The 16,893-nt window shown below is 41.2% G+C and overlaps 1 protein-coding gene and 1 pseudogene across 4 annotated transcripts in view; both read left to right on the top strand.

The window, feature by feature from the left end:
• Window positions 1-16,893, top strand: part of WDR7 (WD repeat domain 7) — a 591,021-nt gene that overhangs the window by 418,231 nt on the left and 155,897 nt on the right. For all 4 annotated transcript variants that reach the window (XM_089690073.1, XM_089690072.1, XM_089690071.1 and 1 more), the window contains one exon: window positions 3,399-3,585. In XM_089690073.1, coding sequence (XP_089546199.1) covers window positions 3,399-3,585 — 187 coding nt within the window. The remainder of the gene's footprint in view (window positions 1-3,398; window positions 3,586-16,893) is intronic.
• LOC149451847 (elongation factor 1-delta-like) lies at window positions 9,163-9,964 on the top strand (annotated as a pseudogene).

Here is a 16,893-nt window from a genome sequence, read left to right as displayed (position 1 = left end):
TCCGTTGCATAGGATGCCACAAATGTGACTTGTATCATAGTTTAGGATTCTGGCAAATTTAGTGAGCTAAACACACGCAGGAAATGACACTTCTTGGCTTCTGAGAGGAGCAGGTGACATCATAGTGCCTCCCTGCTGCCTCCTGGTTGCACAGCCAGGACTTGTAGGGCAGTACCATTGGATTTTGAGCACTCGGCCTCTCCATGAGGCAGCCTCAGACTGCAGAGACATCACCTGCATCTCTCAAAAGTGTTGACAGCTGGAAACCAATGACATCATAGCCCAAAGGTATATCACCAGCACACCACAGATCTTAGAGATATTATCCAAAAGTTTGAGATGATCACATCACATTGGTAAAGTGCAGCATTTTGAGGCCTCGCTGGACCACTTTTTCAGGCATGTTATCTGCGTGGCCCCTGAAACGTTGCATTTTTTTCCAGTGTGATGTGATCATCTGAATAAATGTTTGGACAATATCTTTAATATCCATAGTGTGCTATCGATATATACTTTGGTCTGGAAAGTGTTGGGCCTGAGATAACTATTTGTTTATATAATGTATAAAGGCACCAACCCTTTTTATTGTGAATAATGTAAATGTGAAGCTGCCCTCCTTAACCACTTCCAGACCGGGCACTTTTACCCCCTTCCTGTCCAGGGCAATTTTCAGCTTTTAGCGCTATCACACTTTGAATGACAATTGCGCGGTCATGCAACACTGTACCCAAATGATTTTTATTTTGGTGGTATTTTTTCACCGCTGGGATTTTAATTTTTTTTGCTATGTAAATGAAAAAATCCCAACAATGTGAAAAAAGTGTTTTTTTTTATAAAATTTTGCAAATAATATTTTATCATGAATCTTGGCCAAAATGTATTCCATTTTCTTTTTAGTAAAAAAAAAATCCAAATTAGTTTATAACCAAAAATTATAATTTTTTAAAAAAAATCTTTACATTTTTATTTTATTTTTTTATATATTTTTTTTTTTTTACATACTGTCACCGTAGCAGTACAGTGTCACCATGGTGACACTGTGCTACTTCTGGGGGGTGATGAAGATTTTTTTTTTTTTTTTACACTGATTGCTTTTACACCCATATAGGATGTAAAAGCAATCATTTCTCTTTCTCTCTGTCTGCATTCTTGCACTCATTGAGAAGTACTGAGTGAGCTGTGATTGGTCACAGCTTGTCACATGGTACAAGGCTGTTGTGAATAGCATCTTGTGACATCTTGCTTACTACTTTACATGTGATCACTGATTGGCCAATCAGTGATCACATGATCGGAACCTCGTACAGAGGTCCCGTCCGACAATCGGTGTTTCACTGTGTCCGGAGGACACAGCGGGCACCGGATCGCAGTGCTGCGCGCTCCCAGGGAGCGTGCATAAGCAGGGTGCGGTTAGGCCGATTATAAACGGCCACCCGACCCTGCACTGCCACCTTCCGGCCATTTATATGCAACGGCCGGTCGGGAAGTGGTTAATGTGAAAATTGCACCTTAAGTAATAATACAAAGAAAAGAAAAAAGCACTAACACAACCAAACATCCGTAAAAAGATCAAATATTATTGTGCATAAATTATTAATAATTATCCCCACATCAAGTGAAGCAATCTTCTATATTTGACCGATGTTCTTCCAGTGGTGCATCAATTCACTCCACCACCACCAATGCACACTTGCCTCCAATCTGGTGACCTCTAACTCAATAAAGGTCAGTAACCGCTGTGGGGAGAGCCAAATACTTCTCCAAATCAAGGAATGATGTGATGGTTTGTGTTGGCGCCCCTTAATTTTCTTTGTATAAGTACTTGTTTATTATTTTTTGTCAACATTTTATTTTTCAAGATTTTTTAAAGACAATTCTTGCAGATAAATGTCCTTTGAAGTAATGCCAGGTTCACATTAGTTTGGCCGCAGCACAGGTGTACTTGTGTGTTTCACACGCGGTTTTAGCCGCAGTCCCGTAGGCTTCTATTAGGTTGTGTGTTTTTGCAGTGTTTTCTGAAAGCATTGCACTTTTAGAAAATGCTGAAAAATGACATGCCCTAAAGAAGTGATTGAGACCACAGCAGGAACACCACAGATACACCCACTTGCAGCCAAGCCACAGCGCACCAGTGTGAATCTGGTCTGAATGATCAGCCCCTTCACAGTGTGGTACCTTTTGAGTCAGAAACTCCTCTTCTGTATGCCAGTTTTTTTCACTAATGGCTCAACACCTCCAACTTCTTGGCTGCAATACAACACTAGAACTATTTCCACCCACCACCACACTGTCTGTTGGGAGCACTGATAGGCAGGCCATTTATTATACAAATTTCTTTCCTTCAACCAGGGGTTGAAGGAAAGTAAATTGCTCCATTACCCAATCAACACAGCCAGTTTATTGTAAAGAGGCCGCTGAACCGCTTTGAGTATAGGCAGTCATAGAGCTGTAAATCTGCATATTAACAGGAAGACAAAAAAAATTTGATCAACCATTGCTTATAGTGGTTTTAATACACATTATTTGGACTGGAGTTCTCCTTTAATCAGTCCCCTCTTCTACATGACTAAATCTCTGTGCACCTCCGACAACAAAACCACATCCATCTTGGATTTATTGTGTCCATAAAAGATGGCGTATAGTGCCATGAACTCATTCCATACAAGGTTGACCGTAAATAATCCCCTGCGCTATTTCTATACATTTTATGGTTCCCTAACAGCATGTTTCATCTATACAGCACCATACATCGTGTTGTGTAATACCAAAAATCAATCCCTCCAACATTGGGCCACAGTGTGTGTGGTTGCTTTGTTGTTTTGTTTTTTTTTTGTTTTTTTTTCAGTTGGCTTTCTCTATTAAACTACACTGTGTACATATTTTTATTTTTTTAAATCTCAATCTGTTTATTGGACAAAACAAACCTTTTCTGGCGAGATTGTACACAAGAGATGTAATGATTTCTACGTTTACTCAGCAAAGGATTAATGAGGCTGTAATAGCTATTAGTGATTAGCAATTGAACAGTTGTTATTGATCAATAATGTCTATATCATACCGTTTACCCTAAATGTCTTGTGAGATCTGAAGGAACCAGTGCCAGCCTTCTTTCCCACTTTCATCCTCTTTCCTCCTGGCCTCCCCTGTCCCCGACACGTCAGGTGCCATATGCAATCATTTGTCTGTCAAACAATTTTCCTCCCCATTAAGTTTTATGCTTTTTAGCTGATGCGCTGCGGAAGTCCTGCACCTTTCTGCTGAGGCGGCTGATCTTTTTTACCGCGCTGCCCGTTTAATCTGCTGTTAAGTCTTGTAAAACTGTTTTACTCATTCAGGGGATGGCTTTTAATGCAATATATCTTTTTTTTTTTTTTTTTTTTTTTTTTTTTTAATCACAGGCAAAGCTTTGACCTTCTTACTGCTGCAGCCACCTAGCCCCAAGCTCCCCCCTCACAGCACCATCCGCAGGACAGCTATTGATCTAATCGGACGTGGCTTCACAGTTTGGGAGCCGTATATGGACGTATCGGCCGTGCTGATGGGACTTCTGGAACTTTGTGCCGATGCAGAAAAGCAGCTTGCTAAGTAAGTCCTTCCTCCTTGCAGGGTGAATAGAACCAATACCATGATGGGGATTATTATCTTTATTTACTTGTACCTAATAAAAATTAAAGGCACCTTTATGGAGTGAGGGTGCCATTACTGATTTCATTTTACAAATGCTAGCCATCTGGCTGTGAAGTTGAATTACTGACCTAGAAAATGTACGTAGATTGAAAGTTCTGACCTCTGACTTCCTGTGCACCCACCGACCCAACTCTGGATGGCAATCCTGTCCTCGGCCTGGGCGTGACTCTCTTGATTTCAAAATTCTTATTTCTTGGCAGAATCTCAAAGTATTGATGCCAGCGATAGATATGTCAGCCAGGCATCTGGCATTTTTAGATGAAGTTAGCAATGGCAGAGGAGGCACTAGAATGTCTATTTCCAGCCCCAAACATATAAAAAAAAGGTAAGAACCAAATTGAAAAGGATAACCCAATGAGAGGCATTGGATCAGCTGGGTGACAAGTTCACCCAAATGGAAAATAAATGCTACAGCTTATCAGAAATGAACACAGAAGTATAAAATGTATTTTTCATTTTGAATATTGTATATTCGATATTAAAGTAGAACTATAGGCAAAACTTTTTTTTTTTTTTTTCATTTTGAATAGAGCAAGGGAGGGATATAACCTCTGTCATATTTTTGTTTCTGCCATCTGTCTTCCATTGCAAAGATTTTTCCTTTATTTCCTGTCCCATAGCCAAACAGGAAGTGAGAGGAAATCCCTGCAAATTAAGGGAAATCTTTGGGGACTCCCAGGTCACCAGAACTAGTGTCCCTTTAGGAAGTTTTTTCCACTATTTATTACAGGTACTTATTTAGCGCTGTCAATTTACGAAGCGCTTTACATATATGTATATATATATTGTACATTCACATCAGTCCCTAACCCTCAAGGAGAGTACAGTCTAAGGTCCCTAACTCACATTCATACATACACATACTAGGGACAATTTAGACGGAAGCCTAAACCTTCCAGCATGTCTTTGGAGTTTGGGAGGAAACCAGAGTACCCTGAGGAAACCCACGCAAGCACAGGGAGAACATGCAAACTCCAGGCAGGTGGTACCTTGGTTGGGATTCCGAACCAACGACCCTAATGCTGCCAGGTGGAAGTGCTAACCATTTAGCCACTCTGCTGCCCACTATTACTTTTTCGGGGAAAACTAAAAATTTGGGATTTTCTTTCTTTCACTTTAAATGATAATGGTAAACAGGACAAATAGAGAGGGCGTATTTCCTTAATGGGGGCATAGACAGCAATAAAAACTGACGGGTTCTAATGCCTCTCCACTATAAAAATGTAAAAAAAACAAATTTGCCTTTAAGTGTACTTTAAAGAGGATCTAAAGACTGAAGGTCAATGTGCATCCCCCCTCTCCTTATACTTATGTGTACTCAATCCAGAGCTGGCTCAGTAGCAAGCATGCATGAGTACCCTGATAGCCAGTGTCTTGCTATGTGGGTACTCGGCAGCGGGGAGGAGTCAGTAACGTCAACGGGGGACCCGAGAAAAGGAGTATTAGGGGTGCTCTTTGCAAAACCATTGCACAGAGCAGGTGAGTATAACATGTTTATTTTTTTGTTGTTTTTTGTTTTTGTGTATTATTTGTCTTTACCTTTATTTACCTCTTGTCTATATTGAAATGTTGCCATTTCTTAATTTGCATTCTCTGTAACATAAAATACTTAAAGATTCACACAGGTAGTGTGATGACACCTTTTCAAGGCTGAGGCATTTGTACAGACCTGGGAAGTTAGTTGCGGAGGTCCCATCACTGGAGTTATAAGAAACTGTTTATGGCTTGTCTATGCATCGTATTGATTTGAAAGTAGAGCTCAGTCACTGGCTTTTTCATAGACAGCAGAGAAATTTATCAGACTTTCCCTCAAGAACTTGGTGTTAGCTTGACAGTCATGTGAACACACACAAAATTATCCCTGCATTTCAGACCTGAAGTGTTCTCAAGTTTTAGTCTGATTTGTAAATTATCTGATCTTTTTCATATAACACCTATAAACCAGCACCTAAAACGACTCATTGCAGCATTGCCGTAAACTTGCCAAGTCATGTCAAGTGTCTGTGGCAGGTTTGCCCAGTTTCATGCAGAATTTCACTTTTTCTCTCTGTTCTAACTTGCTTTCCATGACGAAATAGCAGAGTCGTCAGAATAGCACCAGTTGCACAGTTCCCAATGTACACAGGATGATGTCTTTTGGAACGCTGACTTATGAAGGTCGGTTCTCCCTGTAAATGTGCATGCAGCCTTGAGCTGCCATCTGTTGGCGTGTTAAACTAGTCTCGAAACTCTGACACCACCTCATATTAACTAAATGAATAAAAGTTGACCATTGCAAGCACCCCTGTAATATTTTGGTTTGTCTCAACCCTTGAACTTCCACTTTTGCTGGACAGCTTGGTTTTTCAAAGGAAATTAAAAAATGACTGCATGATCGAAAGGTAAAAACAATAAGTGACATCGGGGAACAATGAAAACGGCTTTGTTGCTGCAACTGACAGACTGTATCATATATGTAATTTTTTCATTTTGCCTTTAGAACCACTTTAATCTTGCTTGATGTAACCTATAACATAGCAACTGTTCATTTCCGCTTTATTTCCTTCATACTCTGATTTTGGGGGGGGTGATGGTCATTTTTTAGATGATTTAAAATAATTATTTATTGTAGAATCTGCAGAAGAGAGGGGTAAGAGTAAATCGGGATACCTCAAAAAGACCAAGATACACCTTGCCATGTAGATGTCCATCTCAAGATTGTTTCCATGATGGGTCTCAATAATCTCACTGCTTATACACTAGTATTGGGTCTAGAATGTTTCCAGCAGAAATGATTCCTGTGTATCCTTGCCATCTTCCCAACCCAGGCTAGGACGAGTGAAGAGGCTTCACATCATGGCTGGTAGTGAAGGAACTCTATCTAAAGCATTTTGAAGCATAAAAACTTAGCATAACCCTGTAGAACAAATCAACTGAGATTGTCTGGAAAGAAACAAAGGTCTTACTCATATAGCACAGGACGTAGGCTTTTATTAATCAAGAATAATGGTTATTTGCTGCAACCAACAGGTGAGGACACTGTCAAACAAAGCTGTTGGATGGTCCATATAATGCCCCAAGCCAGGTTCTTTAAGACGTTCTCTTGGGAATCTGATTCCCTTACTTGGGCCTGTTGGCACCTCTGTTGAGAGTTCCACCTATCAATTGTATTGCTTAGGGACATCCCATGATGTTGATTGGTGGAAGCCTGTGTCCTCCACTATGTTATGGATAGAGCAGAAGGAAAGGTTAAAACTTGCATCCTTGTTTTGTTTTTTCTTATACTATCTATATTTCATTAGGGAGATTTCTGTGAAGAAATAACAGGAAGTGAGAAGAAATCTCCCCTAAGTGAGGGAAAATCCATTATTAGACAAGTTTGGAAATTTGTACATTCAGTGGGCCACCATGTGTTCTCATTATATAAATAAGCTTACTTCCCGTATTATACGGTGACTGCTTCCCTGTACTTTTTCTCATTGCAGGTCTGTAGGTCAGATTTGAAGTACCAAAACAAAAATAAATACACAAAAAAAATCCTTACAGCAATTTTATCTCTTCCCCAATTTAGTCAAAATATGTTCTGTTAGAGTTAAGCTTTTTAATCTCCACAATCATTAAAAGGTGTTTCCAGTATCCCTATTCTGGTATTTTCTGTGCCCTGGTCAAGTGCACACCACACATGCCATTATTTCTGATAAGACCAGAAGGCATGATTTTCCCTGGACGAACTTTAAAAATCTGGCTGCAATGGATTGTTCAAAACCCCAACTGAAATAACCATTCTTAAGCTGGCTATACTCGCATGGCGTGGATGGATGAATTTGCCGCTTTGATTAATATGTTTTGACAACTGGCAGCGACTATCAGAATATCCAAATGGCGGATGCATCTGATTTTTCGGCCAACAGTTTTCTGTCTGGCTCCTTTGATTTTCCAATCGAAGGATGTTGGGCAGGAGACTACCATCAGGACCGCCCAATGAGCAAATTTTGGCTGGTTTATTAGGAATTGGCTGAAATTTGATCAGTGTTTGATATACCAAAATCCATTATTTTACATGGAAGCGCTGTGAAATCTGGCTGCAATGGATTGTGTAAAACTCCATTTGAAATAACCGTTCCAAGACTGACCATAGACATAGATGTTTTGCAGGCTGAACAAAAAAAAAAAGCAAAGTTTTCTCCATTCACATTATACAGTGTGGATAGACAAATCTGCAACTTCTGAATACCTTATCATCTGTTGACCAACAATTTTCCACCTGATTCTTTCAGTTTCTCAATTGAAGGATTTTGGTTAGTAGAGTGCCAATGGGCCTCCAACCAATAAACTTTCAGCCAGTTTATCCATAACCGAGTGACATTCATCTATGGCCAGCTTTACTTTAGGACAGCAATAACAGTTACCATGCTATCAGTGACTTTTATTTGACTAGAGTTCCTGTTTAACACCATTTTTATTCTTTCTAAATTGTTCTCAATGCAAACTTTGTAAAAAGAACTCGCAGCTCTGAATAAAAACTGCTTGTTGATCATTATTTCCTGCAAATCGGGACACGCACACACTGTAACCGTGTTTTATGTGCAAGTAAAACGGCCTAGAAAAAATTGTATTATAGACTTGCTAGCAAAAGAAGAGTATACCAAAAAAAGACACAAAAATGGTACAATGGGAAAAAAAGGCTTCTGTGTTTTGAAGGAAAGTTTACAAAGGAACTGCTGATCGTGAACCCGAGGGATGCTGTCTTCTTGGTCCTCAGTGACATACCGCCATGGAGAGTCCTGTCACTGGCGTGTAATACGAGTCCTGCCACCCCTTATCTTATCTCCTGCTCTCAGCGCTCCCGTTATCTTCCACCTGCAATTATTCTTCACAACTCGCATGGTGCAGAGAAATATGTCACACTTCTCAACCATTAACATTTCTAATATTATTTTGTCCCTGAGTGAAGATTAAGCAATCCCCCTGCAAGCGGGATTCTTGCTTAAAGCCAAAGAAAGACATCGTCTTAATATGGATAGGGTCACAGCTGAAATGATTTCAGGTCAGTGTTTGCGGAATAATCGTATCATCCACACAATATGTGCATCTAGCATTGTTCAGCATCTGGTTACAGCTTTTATCATGAAGCTTGCAGTACAGAGTGATATTATGTGAGGCTCAACATCTAAACAGCAGAGTTTACAATACATTTATGGCCTTTGCTGGTTTAAAATAGAAGACATTTAGTTTACTAAAATGCTAGTTTCATCCATTCTTGAACATATGTGTGCTGCGTCCCATCATCAGCTGCACTCCCTTGTTCTTGATCTGTAGTCTCTATCAGGGGCACATGTGACAGAGTGACAACACCCCATGGCAGAAGACACCTGACCAAGGTCCCTTCATGGCAAGATCACCAGGTATTATTTTATTGAAAGCTGCAAATTGAAAAGGATTGAACGTGCCTTTCCTCCAGCTCTCTCTCCTGACACAGTGGCAACTCCAGCAAAGATGACAACTTCTTGCTTGAGCACAGAGAAGAGCTGGTTTGACAGATATGACGAGGCAAAGAGACAGTATTATGAAGCCTAAGTAAGACTTAAACCAAAGCTCACATCCACTCACAGCAAGAGGAAGAAGCTAGCACAATCAGGGACAATGGCAGAACAAGGGAGTATATCTGTAAATTGCTCTCTGGAAGCATTTCCGCTGCCCCAGACAGCAATAATGACAACAATGACCTGGTCCAGGTTGCCAATCTAGAACACAAGAAACAGAATTTAAGGATCTGCAGCTCATCATCTCCAAACTGGATAGCCATATCAGTAAGCTGGAGAAAATTGCAGACAGAGCAGCTCAAGGACATCTACCTATGCGCAAGCTTTCAGCCCCAGAACCTGCCAAAACTCTTCCCAAGTAGGGAAGGAATGTCAAAGCCACTAGAATCAGAGAAGAGATACCAAAGCAGTATGCAGAGAACAAATTCAAGAAGCCGGCACCCATAGTTAAGTCCTCCATCTTGCTTTATGTGAAAACTTGAGATGACAGGACAAACATGGCAAAGTTGGAGGAATATGTTTGCTCGGTTCAGGTGAACAATATGGTGTGGGGCTTTTCCAAGCTGGTCCCTGTGTGTCACAGCATCAAGACAAAGTTGCAGATGCATTGCATGGTGGAAGATGACAAAATGAGCACTGATATCCTTGAGGTGGAGATCTCTATGTTTCAGCATTCAACAAGATCTAACATAACATCTGGCATAAAAGGCTGGTGTCAGGGATTCCGGCCGCTCAGCGTTGCGCGCATGCGCTGATCGCCGATTCTTCCTAGCCGGCGAACACAGAGATCACGGCGGCGGCTGCGCATGCGCACTAGCGATCGCGGCCGCACCAATGAGAACACAGGGCGCCCTATTTAAACCTGCCCTGTGCATCTCCAAATTGCCGCAAGGTCTTGTTCCTGTTCCCATGTTCCTGCTAGTACGTTTCCTTGTTTCCAAACTCTGCCTGTTCTGATTTATGCTGACCCTCTCCTGCTCTGACTCCGGCTCGTTCCTGACTATTCTTTGCCTGTCGTTACTACTATTTGGACCCTCTGTTACGGAACCCGGCGTGTGACCTGACTACCCTTTTGTCTGCTGCTTGGTACCGCATCTGTCCCCACTGTTACCGACCCGGCTAGTCTGACCACGCTCACTCCTGGAAGTCGTCCATCCATCCCGCTCGGACCTGGACCTGTCATCCCCTTTATAGCAGGCTCATCCCGGGCACATACCCTCAGCAGGACCCTCTACCATAGTTGTGTGCACCCAGGGGTCACGACCTGGTTCCAGTCGTGCATCAAGTCCATCCCCACCATCTGGGGCTCTGGAGAAAAGACAAACTGGGACTTAGACTCCGCGCCCTGGGGAATCCCGTTCTGTGGACCACTAGAGATCCCGTTGGGCGGAGCCTGACAGCTGGACTGATCAATAAACAGCAGTAAAATACCTAAAATAAAAAAATTTAAATTACATTCACTTGTTGCATCTTAAATTAGATTTTTATGACTTATGCCTGGTACACAAAGGTTATTTTTTTTTCGGTCAGCCCAGCTGAAAAAAAAAACTGATGAGCTTGCTATATGAACTATTCGACGTTAGTACAGCGATCTCCCCGCTGAGCTATTGTTTTCTGATGGGGGGGGGGGCTGCCTTCCCCTACCAGAACACACCTGGCTGTGAGCGCTGATCGGATGCTGGTCGGCTGCTGGTTTTCCAGTATGCTCATTCGACAGAAGCCGGGTAGGCTGCTGTACACACTGGCTAAATATCTGTCGGTTTTTGTTGAACTAGCCGATATACAGCCCATGTGTACCGGTCTTAAGTTTAGATTTTCTTTAGGCAACCTTACATTATGAAAGGTGTCTGCATACACTATCTTGGTCTTTCAGAATTTAGCAGCAGCCCTAATTGAAGGCTGCTTACACTGCAGTTAGCAGCTTCTAAATACAAAGGCAGAGCTAGGATAAACACCCTCTCTGCATTTGTCATTGTGGTGCATTATTCCTGTCATATTAATGTGTGTATATTTTGTGTTAGGTTAGGTGGAAATCGCTTTGCTCCAGATTCAAAAGTTTTGATTGTTTAATGAGCACCAAGGGGTTTTTGGGTTCACAGGGTGATCAGAAAGAAAGGTATGAGCCCCTGGCTATCTTACCTATCTAAGCTATCAAATCATTCATTCATCTGTCCAGTCAGACTTTCATCAGCCAACAAGAACACTTTTTTTTTTATAGAGCAGGTAGCAGTTAGTAGAACTTAAATCTTTAAATGTAAACTTAAACTTCTGTACTTTACATCCAAATACGGTAGCATCTAACGCAGGCCATAGATGGGTCGAAAACCAGCGTTTTTTTTTTTTTTTAAAAACAAAAAATCAGTCGTTCAATAGGCTGACGTTACCATCAACGGTAAAAGAAATCAGCTGATTTTCGGCCCGTCTACGGCCGGCATTTAATTACTTCTGTCCCTGCAGAGAGCTCCGCTATTATATTTGTCATTAAAAAGTATTGCGGTTGCAACAATGTATCTATTTGTATCCATTTTGGATACAGATGTTTTTATTCGGATACAAATAGATACATTGTTGCAACCGCAATACTTTTTCATGTCAGATATAATAGTGGACTGGAATTATTCTTCTTCTTAGATTTGCCCATCATTGCCGCGAAAATCGGCAAAATCGGCCAATTTGTTTCCAACTTTACCGATTAATAAAATGTGCCAAAGTCCAGAAAAATGGCTGACCAATTAACCCATTAACGGTGCGAAAATCAGCCGATTTTTTTTTTTTTTCCGTCTATGGCCTGCATTAGCCTCTGTTAAGATCTCCAGTTGCCATTATTCTGCACATGTGATCAGCTTTGACACCAGCTATTTGAGAGTTGAGTTTAGAGCTGACATAAGTGTAATCGCTGGCAACTGTGAGAGTTATGCATACCTTGAATATAACTATTTTGCAAAATCGGTTGGATTAATGCTGTTTTAGGCATAAAGACATCAATAGAACTATGAGGGTGGTCACTGCAGGCAATGAAGTCTATACTAAGGAATAGTTCATGTCACCCGCAGGTTGATGAGCCGTCAAGATAGGACGTGTCAGTGGACCTAACAGGTGTCTAACCTGTTCACTTGACTGTTCTCCTTTGCCCCCTCTTCAGACCATATCCACCAAAGGCCTCCCACAGGCATGACATGATCACCCGATCTGGGGCCCTTATAGGAAATGTACTCAGCCCCTGTTCTGTGCTGGAATTTATCTTGCTTATTCCTCTGAAAGACATCTGACAAGTATTAAACAGCTACAGTAAATAAGGATGACAAGTGGAACTTTACAGCAGACCTTGCTGTAAAATACAACGTTGGCTTCACTGCCTGGGTCCCCTCTCCCTTCACAAATCACTTGTTAGTAGGTTTAAAATGTACCTGTAAAGAAAGGTTTATATTTATTTCAGTCTGCATTACTAGACTAGTCTAGATCCTTGGGAATACAGAGCAGCCAAAATGTTGTGGGAAGATGCTCCAACAATGGACTTAAATGTCTTCTTGAGATTTTGCCTGCACTGCTCTCCCAGGGGTCTTCCTGGAAGGATGGTGGTGTCACACCCAGCAATACAGAAGAAATAGGGGTGATGTACTAAAACTGTAGAGTGCAAAATGGCAGCCAATCAGCTTCTAACTTAAGCCTTGACAAAAAAAAACTGGAAGCTGATTGGTTTCTCTGCAGAGCTGCACCAGATTTCAGAATCTCCAATATTAGATCAACCCCATAGTAAGGTAAGAATGAACCTTTTTTTCTTTTTTTTTTTCTTCCAACAGATAAATTTACTAGTAGATATTTTTTAAAGGGGAAAGGGGCCTGGGCAATTTGAGCAGACCCTGCATTTTACTGAAAGGTGCACTTTAAAAGGTCATTTGATAATAAAGAGCTATGAGCCTTCTGCATTTTGCCGGTTACTATTAGCAGTACTTTTTAGCTTTGTAAATGTGGTTATGCGTTCATAAAAAGCAGCATTTTCATTTCCTCCCCATTGGTGATCTACAGTAAAAAAATGTCTTAACTTAAGTTGACCTTCTGTGTAACTTAATTAGAGCAGAAATGTATTTATGCTTTGCTATGTTAAGGTCACATAGTAAATGGCTTTCATTTTTTCAGGAGTAAATATAGTCATAGTGCCCCTAAACAACAATGTATTTTTACTCTGAAAAGTTAAAGAATATGATGTTACATTATACTTTCAGATTCTTGTGGCTGCTCTACCTTTGCAAGTGTGTCACATCATATATCATCGGCGCAGTCACGTTATATGTCTTTAAAGCAAACCTAGGAGGTTTTTGTTTTTGTTTTTTTTTTTGTTGTTTTTTTTTACAGTTTATCATTTTATTTTTTGTTATATTTGATATTTATAAGCTACTATTGATAATTTGTTTTTCAGTGTGCAAGCTGTACTGCTCTCAACCTGATCCTGCATATGCTACCTACTGACGTGGCACAAGCCTTGGGGACAGAAGTTCACACCTTTTGCACATTTCACTGACACCATGCTTGTTCCAGTTTAGTGCCCCATGTGGTAGTGAACTTACAATCGAGTTGATAGCTCTGGCACTTTGAAAAATAAGTTTGCAGTAGTGGCCCCCTATAGTTCTATCCTCACAGGCCCAATTTAAAATGTACACTATATTGCCAAAAGTATTGGGATACCCATCCAAATCATTGGATTCAGATGTTCCAGTCACCTCTGTGGTCACAGGTGTATAAGATCAGGCATGCAGACTGCTTCTACAAACATTTGTGAAAGAATGGGTCGCTCTCAGGAGTTCAGTGAATACAAGTGTGGTACTGTGATAGGTTGTCACCTGTGCAATAAGTCCATCCATGAAATGTATTAAATATTTCACAGTCAGCTGTTAGTGGTATTGTAACAAAATGGAAGCAACTGGGAATAACAGCAACTCAGCCACCAAGTGGTAGGCCACATAAAATGACAGAGCGGAGTCAGCGCATGCTGAAGCGCACAGTGTGCAGAAGTGTCCAAATGTCTGCAGAGTCAATAGCTAAAGTCCTCCAAACTCTGTGTGTCCTTCAGATTAGCACAAGAGCAGTGCGTAGAGAGCTTCATGGAATGGGTTTCCATGGCCGAGCAGCTGCATCCAAGCCTTACATCACCCAGTGAAAAGTGTTCGATGCAGTAGTGTAATGCATGCCGCCACTGGACTCTAGAGCAGTGGAGACTCTTTCTCTGGAGTGACAAATCACGCTTCTCTGTCTGGCAATCTGATGGATGTATCTGGGTTTAGCAGTTGCCAGGAGAACAGTACTTGGCTGACTGCATTGTGCTAAGTGTGGAGGGGGGGTTTTGGTGTGGGGTTGTTTTTCAGGGGTTGGGCTTGGCCCCCTAGTTCCAGTGAATTGAACTCTTAAGGCGTTAGCATACCAAGACATTTTGGACAATTTCATGCTCCCAACTTTGTGGAAACAGTTTGGGGATGGCCCCTTCCTGTTCCAACATGACTGCGCAGCAGTGCAGAAAGCAAGGTCCATAAAGACATGGATGAGCGAGTTTGGGGTGGAGGAACTTGACTGGCCTGCACAGAGTCCTGACCTGAACCCCATAGAACACCTTTGGGATGAATTAGAGTGGAGACTGTGAGCCAGGCCTTCTTGTCTGACATCAGTTCCTGACCTCACAAACACGCTTCTGAAAGAATGGTCAAACCTTCCCATAGACACCCTCCTAAACCTTGTGGGCAGCCTTCACAGAAGAGTTGTAGCTGTTATAGCTTCAAAGGGCGGGGCCAACTCAATATTGAACCCTACGGACTAAGACTGGGGGGCCATTAAAGTTCATGTGTTTGTAAAGGCAGGCCGACCAATACTTTTGGCAATATAGTGTATGTACTGTCTTTACCTGGATTTCCCTCAAACCTTCCTTTTCCCCTCAAGTTAACGCCCTGCCTTGATTAGGACAAACTTCCTATTTAATGTTTCTTTTTTTTTTTTTTAATACATCCTGCCTGTCTTTCCATTTCACTTCTGGGATTGTGCCATTCAGTCTCCACGTTACATGTTACACCTGCTAGACTTTCTCAGAAGCTTCTTTTTTTTTTTTTTTTTTTTTTTTTTTTTTTAGATCCTTTGAGGAAGTCTAGCAGACAAAGCCTCCAGGTAAGGCTGGCCATACATTATACAGTTTTCTTGAGAATTTTGCTTTAGATTTACCAAAAACCATATAATGAGGTAAAAACTAAACAACACTTTCGATTGTATCCAATTAGACAGGCCCTTGCGCTACATAGTTAAAGGTAAATCTAAAGGAAATTGGACAGAAAATCGTATAGTGTATGGCCAGCCTAAGTCTAGCAGATGTAATATGTAAGGTAGAGACTGGATGGCACAATCCTGAAAGTGAAGTGGAAAGATGGGCAGGAAGGGTTGGGCAGCAAAGAGCATTAACCTCCCTGGCGGTATGATTCTTTCCGATTTTTGGTGCTGAAAGCGGTACCATTATTTTGCATGGAAATATGTAGTTTTTTTATTGTAGGCTGTAATTTTTAGGAATAACTCGCTGAAATCTGTCCGAACAAGAGTCTAGTAAACATCCCGGGTAGGATAAAATTTGAAACACGAAATCATAAATTATAATTTAATAAATAATCATAAAAATAATAATATAATAATAATAATACATTTAATTCAATAATATAATCAAACCAAAAACACTGAAATTTGAAATACAGAGGCAAATTCGCACATCACTGAGCAAAGTCGCAAAATCGTTTTCAATGTCTGATGAGGAATTTCCCCACAAATCATTATCACTCAATTCTGCAAGTGGTTCTGATTTACTATCGCTGTTCTCTAGCTGGTCTAAAACCGCTTTTGACGTAAAGGGACGCTTTTTGGACGCCATGGACTTTTCTAAGTTTCCAGGCAGAAAGAACAGTAAAAATGCAGGCAGGGCGCCGGACAAAGCACTCGGGACAAAATATATGTGAAATGCATTAAAACAGCAATGACAGCAAAAATGACATTTTTTAAAAATTTCAAATTTCCCACCCATACGTCCCGACGTCACAGGGACCGGAACACAGAAGCCGAATGCCGGAGGAGATGGCAGGGGACACATCGTGGGAGCGAAGGACAAGGTAAGCGCTGCAGGGACCCCCAGAGCAACGCCGCATGGTAAGCCCGAGTGTAGCTCGGGGTTACCGCTTTTGGTATAGAAATTTTACCCCGAGCTACACTCAGGAATACCGCTAAGGAGGTTAACAGGAAGGATTGGGAGCTAGTTTAACAATCTTTGAATGCGCACTTACATACAAATAATTGTGAGTGAATCTTGAACTTTTTTAAATTACTTCCACTCCTTAGGCCATTTATAAACGGTCTAATAAAAGGTTGAAGTAGTTTTACTGGGATCGTGACTTTCAGCTGCAGTCATGGTCCCAGTTTAGTTTTGTTTTGTTTTTTGTTTTTTTAGGGATGATCCATTCTCTTTCTAGTAAATTTAATCCAAGTGGCTATACAGGCTGTGGAAGGGGGTCCCATATTAGAAATTGTTAGACTACTGAATCCCTTTTATTCTTCTCATCTTCACAGAGTAGAGACTAAAGCCAGCCATACTTGGAGAGATTTTCTTTCCTGCAACCACGAATCCCTTCCGAGGAGCTATTGTGTTCTCCCGGAAGGGAGCCACTAGCAA

This window comes from Staurois parvus, unplaced genomic scaffold, assembly GCF_062004578.1.
Source record: "Staurois parvus isolate SC_StPar_1 unplaced genomic scaffold, SC_StPar_1.0 ptg000513l, whole genome shotgun sequence".
NCBI lineage: Eukaryota > Metazoa > Chordata > Amphibia > Anura > Ranidae > Staurois > Staurois parvus.
This window is presented reverse-complemented; position numbering and strand designations above follow the sequence as displayed.